General features: G+C 25.4%; 1 protein-coding gene and 1 long non-coding RNA gene across 2 annotated transcripts; both read left to right on the top strand.

Annotated features, from left to right (window-relative positions):
• Window positions 1–1658: 1658 nt before the first annotated feature.
• LOC107170948 (phospholipase B1, membrane-associated-like) lies at window positions 1659–13218 on the top strand. The gene is made up of 8 exons (XM_089220479.1): window positions 1659–2135; window positions 5584–5810; window positions 5904–6117; window positions 6224–6450; window positions 6517–6676; window positions 7718–7872; window positions 8634–8790; window positions 9577–13218. The coding sequence occupies exons 1-8, from the start codon at window positions 2114–2116 to the stop codon at window positions 9708–9710; spliced, it is 1296 nt and encodes a 431-aa protein (XP_089076605.1). The 5' UTR covers window positions 1659–2113; the 3' UTR covers window positions 9711–13218.
• Window positions 13219–13250: 32 nt separating this feature from the next.
• On the top strand, window positions 13251–13685 carry LOC149058507 (uncharacterized). Its single transcript, XR_016190427.1, has 2 exons — window positions 13251–13328; window positions 13424–13685. It is a non-coding gene; the product is annotated as an uncharacterized LOC149058507 (long non-coding RNA).
• Window positions 13686–15534: the final 1849 nt, after the last annotated feature.

Genomic DNA, 15534 nt, shown 5'->3' with positions numbered 1-15534 from the left:
TGTAATCTTTATAATCAGGTATAAAACTGGACCACCCACAGATGATGAAGATATTTACAAGAGTAAAAAAAAAAAATAATATGATAATAAAATAATATCCAGTATGGGCAGTGTTGGTCAAATGTTAACCAATATATCAATATAATTTCAAGACAAAAATACTATTTTGATATTCAGAATTTAGTCATCATCTATGTTCTATGTTAAAATAATATTTCAATTTTAAATACATTATAACATGTTATACATAAGTAGGTTACCTATAATAATTTGTAAAAATTGTATTACATAAAAAAATCGTTAATAGAAACTCGTTTAACTTATAACTAACTTTAAATCATTAAAACTATCGAAAATTTGGTTTTTTTCATTATTAACACTTTATTTTAACTAAACTAATAATAATACAAAAGCTAAAAATAAAATTTATGTGCACACAATAAATAATCAGTAGTAATACCGGAAATAAATGCGATCGTGATGTATATTCAACTGATTAATTAGGTTTTGTTACTTGTTCGAGTCCCGGTAAGACACCACATCTGATATTCACTGAAAGATAAAATTAAATAAGATGTTACCGTTTTCATTTATGAAACAATTGCCATTTGTTACGCATGAAAAGTAGGTACCTTAAAACGAATTAATGCAAATAATATGAAAAAAAATAGTGTTGGATGTAATATTTTTAATTTAATTTTTACAATGAAAACTCTAACAACAGGTTAATATAATTTGCACTAAACGATAATAAAATGAAATAAAAGTGTTAAGAAAAAGTTTTAAAAATGGACAAACATTGAATAATGCAGAATAAATGTTTCACCTTTGATGTGTTTGTTGCATAATATATTCGTATGAAAATAATTATGTCCTATATTTGAAATGCGTTGCTCTAGATCAACCAAAAATAATGCACTTTGGATTGAAATCTGGGTGCTATTGATAGCATTTAAAAGTCTAACAAATTGTTTTTAAAAACTATTAAATATTTAAATTATATAATAATATTCTAACCGAAAATCAATATTCACATAGTATTCTAGATATTAGATGACCTGAAATATAATTCGGGATTAATTGGTACATTTTAAAATATTATAAAGATTACCAATGTTTACCTACAATTATAGCCTCGTGTTCTAACAAGCACCGACTAGCAGTATCAAGGTTTCCGTCCTAGACCTCGACACTTGCTGGCGATCACAGTGCGGAGTTGACTAAAAATATGTATAAATGTGTGAAATATATATGTATATTATGATGATGCTGAAGGTGTTTACAATAATAATTATAAATCTTCGGAACATTATTGTTAATTAGACATCAGCCAATTCGGTAATTTTAATGAAATTTGAAGTACGAAATTATTAAAATATTGAGTTATAAATATTTTATTGGAATAATAATTTTAATATTTATTTATTTTTAATGCGTTTTCTTCAACCGACCGTGATTTAACCCAGCGTGCGCAATTGTATTTAGGTACACCATCCAGGTAGAGGTATAATATTACATTACACGTGTATACTGTATAATGTGAATATGTGTAGGTGAACGCCGCTTGCCCACCCGCCAATTCCGACGGCACGGCAACCAAAGGACGCGCGCACAGGTGGCGGCCATCGGAAATAAAGATAAATACTCGTCGTCGTTACTGAGGTCAGACGTGAACGCCACTGCCGCCGTGAACTTGCCAGTTTCCATCATCGTCCTGCCCGCGGGTATCTTAATACGACGAGTCGACGACTACAACGACGAAGGGGGCAGTAACGGAAACAACAAAAATATAGCGATTTAATAACATTATTATGTCATTAAGCAGATAGGCGTGTATAATATTGTTACTAATATTCAAACAAACATTGTTGGCGCTAGACGGGGCACGCGCGTACGTTAAATCATAATATAGTGTTTTATTTTATGTTACCGTTTTTGCATATAATTCCCACAACAGTGTAATATAATTCCCACAACAGTGTAATATAATATATCGTAGGTATATTATCGATCGTAATTAAGTGATAGTCACTGCAGCAGATAGATGTCAAAGTCGTTGTTGTAGGTCCGAAAACACGTCAATCACACGTGCAGCCCAAACGAAACGAACGCGATGAGACGATTGTTTGAAAAAGGTGAGTTTTTTGATTTTTATTTTATTTTTATTTGTATTTTCTGTCTTTTTAATATCTTTTATTAGTAGTAGTAATTTACATAAAAAAAAAAAAATGATGAGTTTTTCACAGTTGTAACAGTTATTTTTACGACACTCATAATATATTGCATTATTTACATTTTATCACAAATGATCATAAAGATTTCAAATGAACAGTTGTTATCCACGTGTTTAATGGATAGAAGTTATAACTTAAAATCTTATTTTGATGGTATAATAGTATATCACTATGTTTCTATCGTTATAAAAACTAGTAGGTACTTTTATGATTTTAAATTACTTTCCAATCAATTCTGGACTTAGGTAGAACTATCCGACTATAAACTAGGCTTTATTACAATTTTAATATCCATAATGATATTTATTTTTATCAAAATATAATAAATTTGAAATTAATACTAAAAATATTTAATTAATATTTAACAAAATTATATTTTTTTTTATTAGGTAGGTATTATTAATTTATTAAGTTTTTAATTTTTATTGGTGTTTCTCGAAATTTGCATATTATATTTTAAATTGATTTGTAATTTTGCAATAAAATAAAATAAACTGTCGTAAAATATCCTAAAATAGAGACGAAAATTAAAAAGTTGTTCTGCTGCTGTATTTATAAGATAAGTGAACCTCTTCAATAAGTTGATCAACTTATATATCTACATCCACACGGTTTAAAATTCCTACAAATCTCATCAATGTTTTAAAATTTTAATCAGTGAAAAATTATTTGTTAGTTTCGGTAAAAATAATTTATGATGAATGTCATACTTTTTAAGTTCTTTTACTTCAAAAAAAAATTGCATAAATCGAAAAAAAAATTTTAATTTTAATGAACGCAAATAAATAGCTGTGGTTCTGTGTAATCCAGTATATCTACAGTAAAGTCTGTACACGCGTATGAGTGTACCAATCGGCCGGCGTTGCTAGTTCTCGGATGGGTGACCACCCAGGATTATCAGCAATACAATTTTTACTACAAATACAATACGTGTTCCAAACCAACAGTTCCCCTTACATACAGCTAATAGCCATATTAATAAAATTAAATTAAAGCTCAAAAGATAAGAAATAAAAATAATCGTGTAGGTCGTGGATGTCATGGAATTAAATTTGAATCCAATGATATTATATCATTGTATACGAAAAACGATTCTGAGCGAAAACGGTTTATCTGTCTAGGATATGTTATAGATTATTAAAAATTTTCAAATCATAGATTTAGAAAGAAAAATTTTTATGAATTTCTAGTTTGAAAACATTTGCGAATTTTCGTGATTTTCGTGATTTTTACATATTATGTTGTCAAAATTCAAACTTTGAATGCTTGTAAAAAAAAATCGTGCCTACGAATTTTTAATATTTTTTAACTTATATTGTTACAATGTGTTAGAAGCCTTGTATTAAATTTTCAAGCTTTTCTACCGAACAAATAAATTTTTATCGATATTTATAGAAAAAAAAACTAAAAAAGTTGAAAAATTAAAATGTCAGTAAACAGCTCAAAACAAATCTAAATATTTTGAAAATTTTATCAAATATATAAAACGCCTATAATAAACATTCAGTCAAAATTTCAAGTATCTGCGGTAATTTGTTTTAGAGTTACACCAAAATAAGTAAATCGCTATAAGTGAAAATCCAATGTTGTAAAAATTTAAATTTCAAATGCTCATAAAAATTTAATTTGAATTTCCGGTGGAACTTTTATTTGTGATAAAGATTGAAAAACTTGTAAGGAATCTTGTATTAAATTTTTAAATCTTAGATTTAAAAAGAAAATTTTTTATGAATTTCTAGCTTAAAATAATTTGTGAATTTTCGTGATTTTTACGTATTTTGTCAAAATTTGAACTTTGAATGCTTATAAAAAAAAATTGTGACTATGAATTTATTTTATTTTTCAACTGCTATTGTAACAATATGTTAAGAGCCTTGTATTAAATTTTCAAGCTTTTCTACCCAACAAATAAATTGTTATCGATATTAATTTAAAAAAAAACTAATAATGATCGAAAATTTCAAATGCCTATGAATAGTTCAACTTAAGTCGAAATTTTTTAAAAATTGCATGGTGGATAGAATATACTTATGTAAAAATTTCATGTATCTATGGTCATTTGTTTTAAAGTTACATCAAAACCCAAAATTTATTTTGTCGAAAACAGATTGTGCGTAAAATTTTCCTTTTTCCCCTTAATTTTTAATTTTTTTATCCCGGTTATTTTGAAAAATATTGAGAATTACCCCCAAAGTACCAACTAGATTCACTTCTTGGTCGAACGAGGTACTGAAGTTATAAATTGAAGCACTTTTACTGCTCCAAAACGTGACGACAGACACAAAAAAAAACACACACATCATGGTAAAATCAATAAATTCCTCGCTCCGCTCAGAATCTAAAATAAAAATATTTTATCATGTCCATAAAATACAGATGCAAATATTGGTGAAATTTTTAAGTGTCTGTAAGTAACAAACATCAGTGTTTGAATCGCAACAAGAATGTATAAGAATAAACAAATTTAAATGGTTTTTAACATTATGATCTTTTTTTTTCTTTATTAATAATACACAATCTGTACGCAATCGGCACAATAAGAATATGAGCTAATGACAATGACAATATATGACATTTTGAATGAAGAAGCCACCCACCGATGACACTTACGTACACTATGATCTACATTTTTTTTTTTGTCAAATTTTATTTAATAGTTTGTTATGAGTATTATGTTCTTTCTAATGACTCTAGAATGGCGAAACAAAAACCAATATATAATATAGTGTTACCAAAATTTCTGAATTTGCGGTGCTTTCAATAGAGCATTATTTTAAAGAATTTCAAAATAAAAAAATGAAAATCATAAAAAATTACATGGTTTGATATTAAACTAATGACTCATTTAATTGTAACTATATATTTTCGATATTTATTTTCAGCTGATAAATGTATAAGGAACCATTATGTTAAAAAAATATCTAAATATTTTACTTACAGCGAGGAATGCTAAATTGAATAAAACTAGAAAATAAAAATTTGAGCATTTCACAATTATCTTTTAATAAATTTACAAGATTCTTTTTTAATCTTATCATACCTATCTTTAAAATTTATTTATTTTCTTGAAAATTGTTTTTTAAACATCCCAGCCTAACTTCATACTCAAATTTTATTTTTTATAATTTAGCTCAGAATCTAAAAAAAAATATTTGTGAACCATTTTATATCCAAGAAAAAAATATTTTTATTTGAAATTGTTTATATATGTCAATATATAATCATTAATTATTGTATTAGAGCGCCTTTAAAGAAAATATTAATGATTTTAACCATGAATCTAAAAAATAATTGAATTATTCTATGAAAATAGACCTGAAGTTTTAAATAATGTTCATTTTTTTATCAGATATAATAGCAATTAGCGTGTGCTTTTTGTGGTGTTGTACTGTAACATTGACTTGGAGACCAATCTTTCAATCACCGAAATGGACACATCAGATATCTAATGATAATTTGACGGGTATACCAAAATCCGTTATACAGCTTCAAGACAAAATTTTATATCCTACTAGGCTTTTTTTACAAAACATGTTCAGCTCACAGCATCAAATAGACAAATCTCGAATGCTACATGTTCGTATAAAGTTAATTTCATTCGAGATACGAGCACTATCATCAATGGTATTTTAGACTTAAGACGTTCCATGTTTTTTTTTTTTTTTTCAGAAAACACAAGAACGAGTTCTGAAATCAACACAATTTTTTTGTAATATCAATGGCACTAGATCTGAAACGAGGCCAACATCTGTACATGAATTAAGACCCGGTGACTTAGATGTAATCGGCAGTGTCGGGGATTCATTGACAGTTGGGACGGGAAGTTTTTCGTATTTTTTACCACAATTAGTCGTCGATCATCGTGGAACATCATGGACAGCTGGTATTATTTTTAATTAATTACAAAGAAACATAATAATACATGAAATAATTAAATATTGATTTATCTTGTAAATTATTTAACTGCTTGTAATAATTATTTTTATCAGGTGGAAAAGGTACATGGAGAGAATTTTTAACTTTACCAAATATCTTGAAAGTCTTTAATCCTAAATTGATTGGGTATGCGTATGACGATGCATTGGCTGAACAGCGTTTTTCTCAATTTAACGTAGCTGAAGTCGGTGCACTTAGTAGAGACCTACCATTTATGACAAGAGAATTGGTGAAAAGAATCAAAATGGATAAGAGAGTTAATATAACCGAAGACTGGAAAGTAAGACTAATATATATATATTATTTTTTCATGACGTAAAATTTAAAAAATGATTTGTCTTAACAGTTAGTAACAATGATGATGAGTTCAAATACATTTTGCTTAGAGTTATGTTACGAAGATTATACTACGTATGCTGAAAAACATAGACAAGAAGTTTTAAATGCATTACTGTATATAAAAGAAAATTTGCCTCGAACTATAGTCAACTTTGTTTTAAGTCCAAGTAACATAAATTGAATATTTAAAAAAAAATAACAAAATAATTTTATTGAAACTAATCAACAAATATTAACCATGCATGGAAACTTTTCTTTAAATATAAACGTGCTTATAAACAAAATATTGTATTGACATTTTGTAATTTTTTTTTATCAATAATGTATAAGCTTTTTTATGACTTTCGAATATTAAATAATTATTTTAATAACTATCAAAATAACAACTAATATTTTCATAAATTATCAATATTTCTATCGTGTGCTTGTAAAAAATATTAAACTGGGTAAAGATTTTATTAACTCTGTAAAAGATTAGTTTTTGATTTACTTGGTGATGGCTAGCATAAAACTTTGAATGATAGAAATATTTTATGAAATGAACAGTAAATCCAATAAATAAATAAATAAATATTTAAGTTCTGAATAAGGGTTCTGGATAGATAGTTAAAACGTATGAGATTAGACTGACTAGAACTACCCTCAGTAAATTAAAAAAAAAACGTATCGTAGAATAATTTCCATGAATAATTGTATAAGTATTTTTAAATAATATTTTTTTCCTCTTGCGGGTGTATTATACAATTTCTTTAGTGACTTAAGAATTATTTTAAATTTAAATTTCTCGTTTCTACCATAGTAATGCACTCTAGTGGTATAAAATATTAACTTACGTACCACACGTATACAATAAATTTATACAAATAATAGCACTTATATATATATATTATATATATATAGTATAATATTATTAAATAGATACTGATAGATTAAAATATTTTATTTAAATACCTACCTTTGTATTTCGAATATAAAATCCATCAAACATAACAAATCCTTTGTTTTAACGAATTGGTAACACATAATATATGAGTTTATGTTACCTAACAAATATTTTATACGAACCATATCATGAATTTATGTTTTAAATAATAATTAATGAATATGTTCGTAACTCTAGTATAACTGTATCATTATTCATTAGTAAAAGATAATGTAAAATTATAAAAATAATAATCTAAATTTAATATTTTTTATGTGTTTTATAGATTTAGAAATTTTACTAAATTTCACAAATTTGCCGGGAATTTGTTTTTATACTCACATTTTAGAGTGTCCATGTTTATATTCGACACAGTATAAACATAAATTGTCAGATTATATAAAAGTAATGAAACAGTTTCAAGAAGTGGAGAAAGAAATAGTAAGATTATTTTTATATGTAACGTTTAGGTATGTGATTTTACATTAAAGTTGGCAACAAAACTTAATCAAAATTTATCATTCAAATATTCTAAAACAAAAACTCAAGCTCATGAATTAATTAATTTAAGACGTGTGATAATTAAATGATTGAAGACTATAAAAAAAAAATTTAATTTAAAAAATTTTAGTATATAATATTATCATGATTAAAACTGAATTTATCTAAATTTTCACTTTTTTGATTAAATCGATCCTTGAAATTTCAAGACGCTCACTATTACCGTCGACCACAGCTGTATAGGAACTATTATAGTTACCGTGTAGGAACTAACATATTTTATGTTTATATTGTTTGCTAGATCTCGTCTAGGGACTAACATTTACCTATAATAATATTATAAGTGTACATTTATTATACATCTTAAAAATATTAATATAATTATGCTGAATTCGGATAAAATGAGAAACCCAGGACTGAAATCAGTAAATAATTATAAAAATAGAAGTGTTTTTAGTGCCTTTTTTCTTTTTAATTGTGCTTCTAAAAAAAAAAAATGTTTCTTGTCATCTTTGCCACCAGTCAATGTCATTAGCTAAAAAAAAAAATAAACATTCTAGTAGAGCATGTGTTTTAAGAAAAATGTTCATATATTATTTTTATGACGTTAATTTGAAAATTATTACCATTTACCTCCCTTTCCAATTATAATATTTATCTTCATACATATAAATTAATTGTTTAAATATTCTTATTTTAAGATGGAAAATGAAGAAATGAAGAATAAAGATGATTTTACAGTTGTTCTTCAAACATTTTCAGAAAACCTGAAATTTCCATTAAATCGACTTAATACCACAGATACAACGTATTTGGCAAGTGATTGTTTCCATTTTAGTCAAAAAGGTTATGCCAGAGGTAAGAATAATTTTAAAATTTTAGTTGGGTATTATAAAAATAATGTTCAAAATTATTGAAAATTATTTTTAAATGTATAATTAAATAATAAATTGTTAAAAAAATATTAGGTATGATTAAAACATAAACGTTTTACAGTTTATAACATAATAATCAGCTATTCAATGTGAAAATCTTGATTAAAATATTGTTCCTAGATAAAGAAAAAGATTAAAGAGGAATGGTGAATTCTATGTGAAATTCCAAAATAATCACTACAGTTTTTTTTTTCTTATAATAGAGTGGAGTTATTAGATATTAATAAGATCAAGGAGATTTGAAAATTCTTTTTTATCATGACTGCACTGGTATATGAAATATTATTTTCTTTTTGAAGGGTTGTAAAATGAACTATTCCTCCTCAGTGAGCAGTAAATGTTTTTTATGGCCTCACTTTCCGCCTATGCCATAAAATATTCAATTGTTAAAAACTCATACATTTTTAATTTTAATATTTTACTACCTAATTATTGAAAATGTTATACGAAATTATCTGTACATAAACATAATTATTTTTTAAAGTTTATAGTTAAAATGTTGGGTATTTAAATGATGGTAAATAACGGTTTAACTCGGGTTTAATGACCATACAATTTCAAAGACGATGTTTTGTAAGTTATAAGTTACAAAAAATTAAAATTAACTAAGTAGTTAAATACATTAGTATTCAATTTTTTGTCAAATCATGATCTGAGATTAGAAAAATGAAGCACCGATGCATTATATTTGAAAACGATTGTATTTCAGCTGCAAATGCGTTGTGGAACAATATGTTGGAACCGGTTGGCCGTAAATCGACAGACTGGTCAAAAGAGTTTGATCGATTTATTTGTCCAACAACAGAGTCTCCATATATCAGTACGTGGAAAAATAGCATATGATTGTGATTGATTTTAATTTCTAAGTCCGTTATTTATTCTTGAATACCTCTGGTATGTTTTACATCAGTTTTGTATATTTTCGCCTGTATATTATGCACCTAAATAATATGTGTATATGTTACCGTAAATGCCCGATCACTAGGTAAACTTAGGTTTTTCTAGTTAATGCTAGGTTTTACTGTTTGTACTCAGTAAATGCTCACATTCTTAATTTTATTCGGACTTTTACTAAACACGTTGTGTACATCCTAGGATATACAAATTGACTTAGTAAAAGCTGATCAATACACGACACATAACATTTATGCGATAAGCTGCATAAAAATTATAATTGTATATTATTACAAACTACTGACAGTTATTTAAATTTTTATACCAAAAAAAAAAATGCATTTAAAATTCCATAATAGTACAACATGCGCAAATAAATAAAAATTTTAAATAATTATTTTTAACAACCCACCAATTTTACTAATTTGTATGAATAAATAAATAATTATTCTGTTTTTAAATGCATTTTTATTTTGTATAACAATTTAAATAACTGTCAGTAGTTTGTTTTAATAATATATAATTATAATTTGTATACAGATTATCGCTTAAACATTATGTTTCGTGTATTGATCAGCTTTTACTAAGTAAATTTATATATCCTAGGATGTTCACAACGTGTTTAGTAAAAGTCGGAATAAAATTAAGAATGTCAGCATTTACTGAGTACAAACAGTAAAACCTAGGTTTACCTAGTGATCGGGCATTTACGGCAACATATACACTATACACACATAAACTAGTGCTTACATGTTAAAGTATAATAATTATGTTCACATTTCCTCATTTTGAAACCTTCATCATAATGACAATACTATAAATGTCATAGTTATGTACTTATTTAGTTATTTATATAGCTCATTTAGACAGTTAGGTATCTGTATATCGTTTTAATTGTGTTTTTTTTTTTTTAATGTATATTTAATGCATAACCTACCTACTCTAATATGCTAATTAAGTTATTATATATTTTATTATTTCAAATTACAAGCATCTTTACTTTTAATTTTCCGTAAATAGATGACATCATACATTTATATTTTAATAACTAAAAAATTGTATGGGGATCCATAAAACTATTTATTATTTTACTCAGTACCTAGGTACCTATAATAGTTAAAATATGTTAACATAGATGCTAGTAGTTGCTAAAAGCCAAAAGATTTTACGACTTACCACATAGTATAAAATATTATTACAAATTTACAACCATCATTATAAGTTGTAGTTATCAGCTTGTTACTATACACACGTTCAGTTTTTAATTAATAATACAAAGTATTACAGAGAAAAAATTAAATTTAACGATTAATTAACATATTTAGGCAGGTATTTGTTTACCAATATGTTTGGTGTTTATCATAAATATGCATTATGCATAGACTGATACAATAAATATAACATCACTTTAGTTTATTGTTTATTAAATATAAGTATTAAATTAGATCTATAATTTATTTTTTTTTTTAAATAAGCAAATTAGCGTGAAAGTTTATTTGATAAGAGTAAGTATAATATGAAAGATGTGATTAAAGTAACCACCCATTAGTGACCCTTGGCTAGTGATTAATTTTTAATTTTTTAATTTTTTTGTATTTTTTTAAGGCGTTAGATATTAAAATTTTGTAAAATGTCACAGCATCACTTACTTTTTAGCCTGTGGTTAGAACTTCCTGGGAGTGTAATAATGGAAAGATATTTTGTATAAGGGTTAGGATACATTTGGCGTCATTTATGGAAGCATTTATAGAAGATATACGCTTCCTCTTTGACTGTTTGCATATAAAGGTCGTTATTAAATTAGATATTTAGGGTGAAGCATTGGATACTCGTCGGAGTGATGTATTTTGGAACGTTTAAATTCTATTAGTGTTAAATTTTTGCTGTGTCCCATTGTTGAAGTCCATAAGTAAAAATAAGTCTGAGTAGAGTTTTATAGATTATTAACATGGTGTTTAAAATAGAGTACTTATTTATTTCTAATCAAAAGAGATCTGAGCATCCTCAAACGAGTTTACACGCATAGATTAGGTATTCTTTTGGTTCAAAGGTATTTATTCCAAGTCAGTCATTTGTCGGAAATTACGCCCAAGTATCTGACTGTGTTGGATGTAGGAATCAGTATGTTATTTAGCGTAATGTTTGGACATATTTCTTGTTTGAGAGTAATAATTTTATGTACACCAATATTTTAGTTTATTTTGACTCATAATTATTCATAACACTGACATAAGTTATTAAGATGCATTTTTAAATTCAACAAGACAGCTATAGAATTTGTATTTATAGATATAACAACTTTGTGATCGGAATAATCAGCTAAGATGGCTTATTGCATGATATGTTTGTGTTGTAAGCCTTCATACTAAATTCAGTTGAAGGCTTGTGAAACATCTAAAAACAAAAGAGTAATAACATTTTTTTAAGAGATGAAAATATAGCATCAATAACTCGATGTACTTGATGTATAGTGTTACGTGATTTAAGGATCCGAAACCAGTATTTAGGAGTATGTTATTGACGGTAATATGCAGTAATAAGAGTTTCAAGATGTCTTTATAATATTTTTGATAAAAAAGACAATAGACATATTATAATTGGTCTGGATAATTTAGATAAAAATTTAAAAAATGCTTTGTTAAGTTTATTACTTTTTAAGATTAAGTTTTTAGGACTCAATTTTAATGTATCTTTTTTTGTTCAATACTGTATAAGTTATTACTTATTAAGAAATACTGTAAGTAAGATTTAGTCATTACAGCTAAATTTAAGTTTAATTATAGATTTATTTATATTTACAGTACTAGTATTTTTTTTTATATAATGAGTACCAAACTTTATTGTAAATAATATTTTTATTAAATACTTGGTTTTAAAATATTTTATTCTATAATTTTGAAAAAATAAATAGTTATTAACCCTTAAATGCGCGTTGTTGCATTTTTGCAACATGTTTTTTTTTATTATTATTATTTATTAGAGCCGCAACAACTAAGGTTATTGGCATATTATTGTACAATGTAAACATTAAACTAGGTGCTAAATAACATTATAAATATTAAGTAAAATTTAGATTATTTATAAAGGTATGACGTTAAAATATATAAGTACATCATCGGTAGTGAGAGAAAGATAAAAAGAAAAAAATCAACACGCTTTATTAATGATAATATTATAATATTTATATTTTATATATTTATATATTTAACTATATCGAATATGTTGCGCTATCTATGAGCTTATAAACAAACATATCAATTATTTATATTATCAATTATAATTATAATAATAAATATTGGAGGGGAAAACGTTAACAAAATCCGTATGATAAACGTTGTCATTGTAGACTTAGACTAATGTAGTATGATATGCCCATGTTTACGAATTTGTAAAATTTTGTGTATTAATGTTATAACAGATATTAAAACGTTTAAATATACTCCAATAAATTATTAAATGTATTAAATTTTTGTTTTAATATTTATAAGTTATATACTTGCCATTACACTTATTTTAAAACTTTTTCTAAAATTACAACAGTGTGCAGTTGAGATTCAAAGTAAGTAGGTAAGTTATTTTTTTGAAAATAATTGAAATAATCGACATTATTGTTGTAAGTGTACTTATCGTAATTTATAATAAATGCATAATTTTAATATTAGACATGGAGAAATTAGATGATGATACATCTAACAATTTATTGTTTGTTGATTGGCATTTGAGTGATGATAAATTAGATTTGAGTGATGTAGAAAATGATCAAGACGAAAGAAATGCTTTTGATTTTGATGATGAAGAATTAATAAAAAGTAAACATATTTTGTATAGTTATTAAACATTTCATGGTGTGATGGTTACACAAGTAATCAATGTAAAATGTGGCAAGTGTTTTTATGTTATAGCAAGATTCATGCGTGTTTTATATTTGACACAGCAATATTAAAAATTGTATTTAAAAATACTAAGTTGATATTTATTTTAATGCATACTGTTGCAAATACGCAACGTGTTTAAATTACAGTTTTTATATAAAAAATAATTATTGTGCATTTTTTTAACTATTTTTTTCAGATTTTACGTCCTTACGTCAAAATTTTTTTTTTTTTAATTAAAAAAATATCATGCATTTAAGAGTGAAATATATATATATATTTATTTAACTAGTAAAATGAAATTACGACGCTTTATTTTTTATAGTCTTTAGTATACGAATAGTACTGTAATAGTTTTTGACGGTATTTTGGTGTCTAATTGCATATTTTTAATATACTTATATTTACAGTACATAATGTACTTACCTATATTGTAAAATTATAATTATAGTCTATATTAAGTTTTCAAACTTTATGATTACTGATTAGTTCGTACTAGAAACATAATAATGTAATATGATAGGACCTATGTAATAAGTTCTAAAAACACAAGTAGATATTATTATATAAATATTTATAGACTGATACTATTTTCTTGCAGATATTTCAACCGAAAAATGTATTTTTTAATATATTTAACTATTAATAGAAAAAAATAAAAGTGATAAAATAATAGATTTTTAAAAACTTAAATGCTGCTAATAAAACAATTCATAATTTTACATAAATTGATTTTGTGGTAAATCAACAAAATTGTATTAAAATAGGGAAGGAAATATCAATTGGTTTATACAATTTTTGTTTCAAATTTTACTTACTAGCAATTTATATTATTTATGGCCCACTTAAAAAATAGCAACTAATTCAAAAATTTAAAAAAAAAAAACACTTATCATCACATATAATAAAATTTAAGCACTATTATGTTAAAGCATAAGCTACAAAAGAATATTTAAATGTTATATCTACTTAATCACCTACTTATAACATGTAAATGATAATTTAATAGAAACATAATAATGAATAATATAGGTTTATAATAAATACTGTGTAACAATTATTCAAAATATTGTAATAGTATTAACATAGTTTTGTATTGTCAACTAATATATTCATATTTTCAAATAAGATGTACATATTCATAATAGAAGATTATATATTATACTTTTATATAAGTACATACAATACCTACATATTTCTTTAATTACTATACATTAGTTAGTTATGTACAATTTCGTAATTATTTTCAAAAGTACGTAACAATATTAAACAAGTTTTTAAAATTAAAACTGTATAGAAATTACATTGTCATTATACTAAGTTTTTCTATAATGGTAATTTTTTTTCTGTACGACGTGTTGAAAAAAAAGTATTTTTATTTAATTTCTCAAATCATTGTTGAGTATAGGCACTGTTTTTTTTATTTGTATTATTATAAATAAACAATCTATACAAGTATGTACAATAAGCTTATGTGCTAAGAGAAGGCAGGACGTGAAAAGTTGATTAAGAAGCCACCCACTGGCAACGCTTAGCATGAGTTTTTATTTATTTATATATTTTTTTTTAATTATTGATGGTTGGAATTGTGAGTATATATATTGTATATTTTAACTTGGTAATTCTAGGAGATCACGACACCATTTCATTTTTAGCCTGCACCTTGGATTTTCTGGGAGAGTTAGATAGTAGAGGTTTTTAATAAGAGGATTTTGGTGGGATATAAATCGTATACGGAAGCGCGAGTAAAAGAATTGTACGGTTGTGCACTGGAGAGTTGTCGAAGAGCTAGGTTTTGGAATACTCGGATTTTAAATTTTTTGCTGTACCTATGCCATACGTCCAAATAGGTTTCAAGAGAGATTTGTAAATTAAAAGTTTGTTTTTTAGATTGGTGTTAT

Source organism: Diuraphis noxia, unplaced genomic scaffold (assembly GCF_037042655.1).
Source record: "Diuraphis noxia isolate RWA-SAM2 unplaced genomic scaffold, SU_Dnox_SAM2 contig0002, whole genome shotgun sequence".
Taxonomy (NCBI): domain Eukaryota; kingdom Metazoa; phylum Arthropoda; class Insecta; order Hemiptera; family Aphididae; genus Diuraphis; species Diuraphis noxia.
This window is presented reverse-complemented; position numbering and strand designations above follow the sequence as displayed.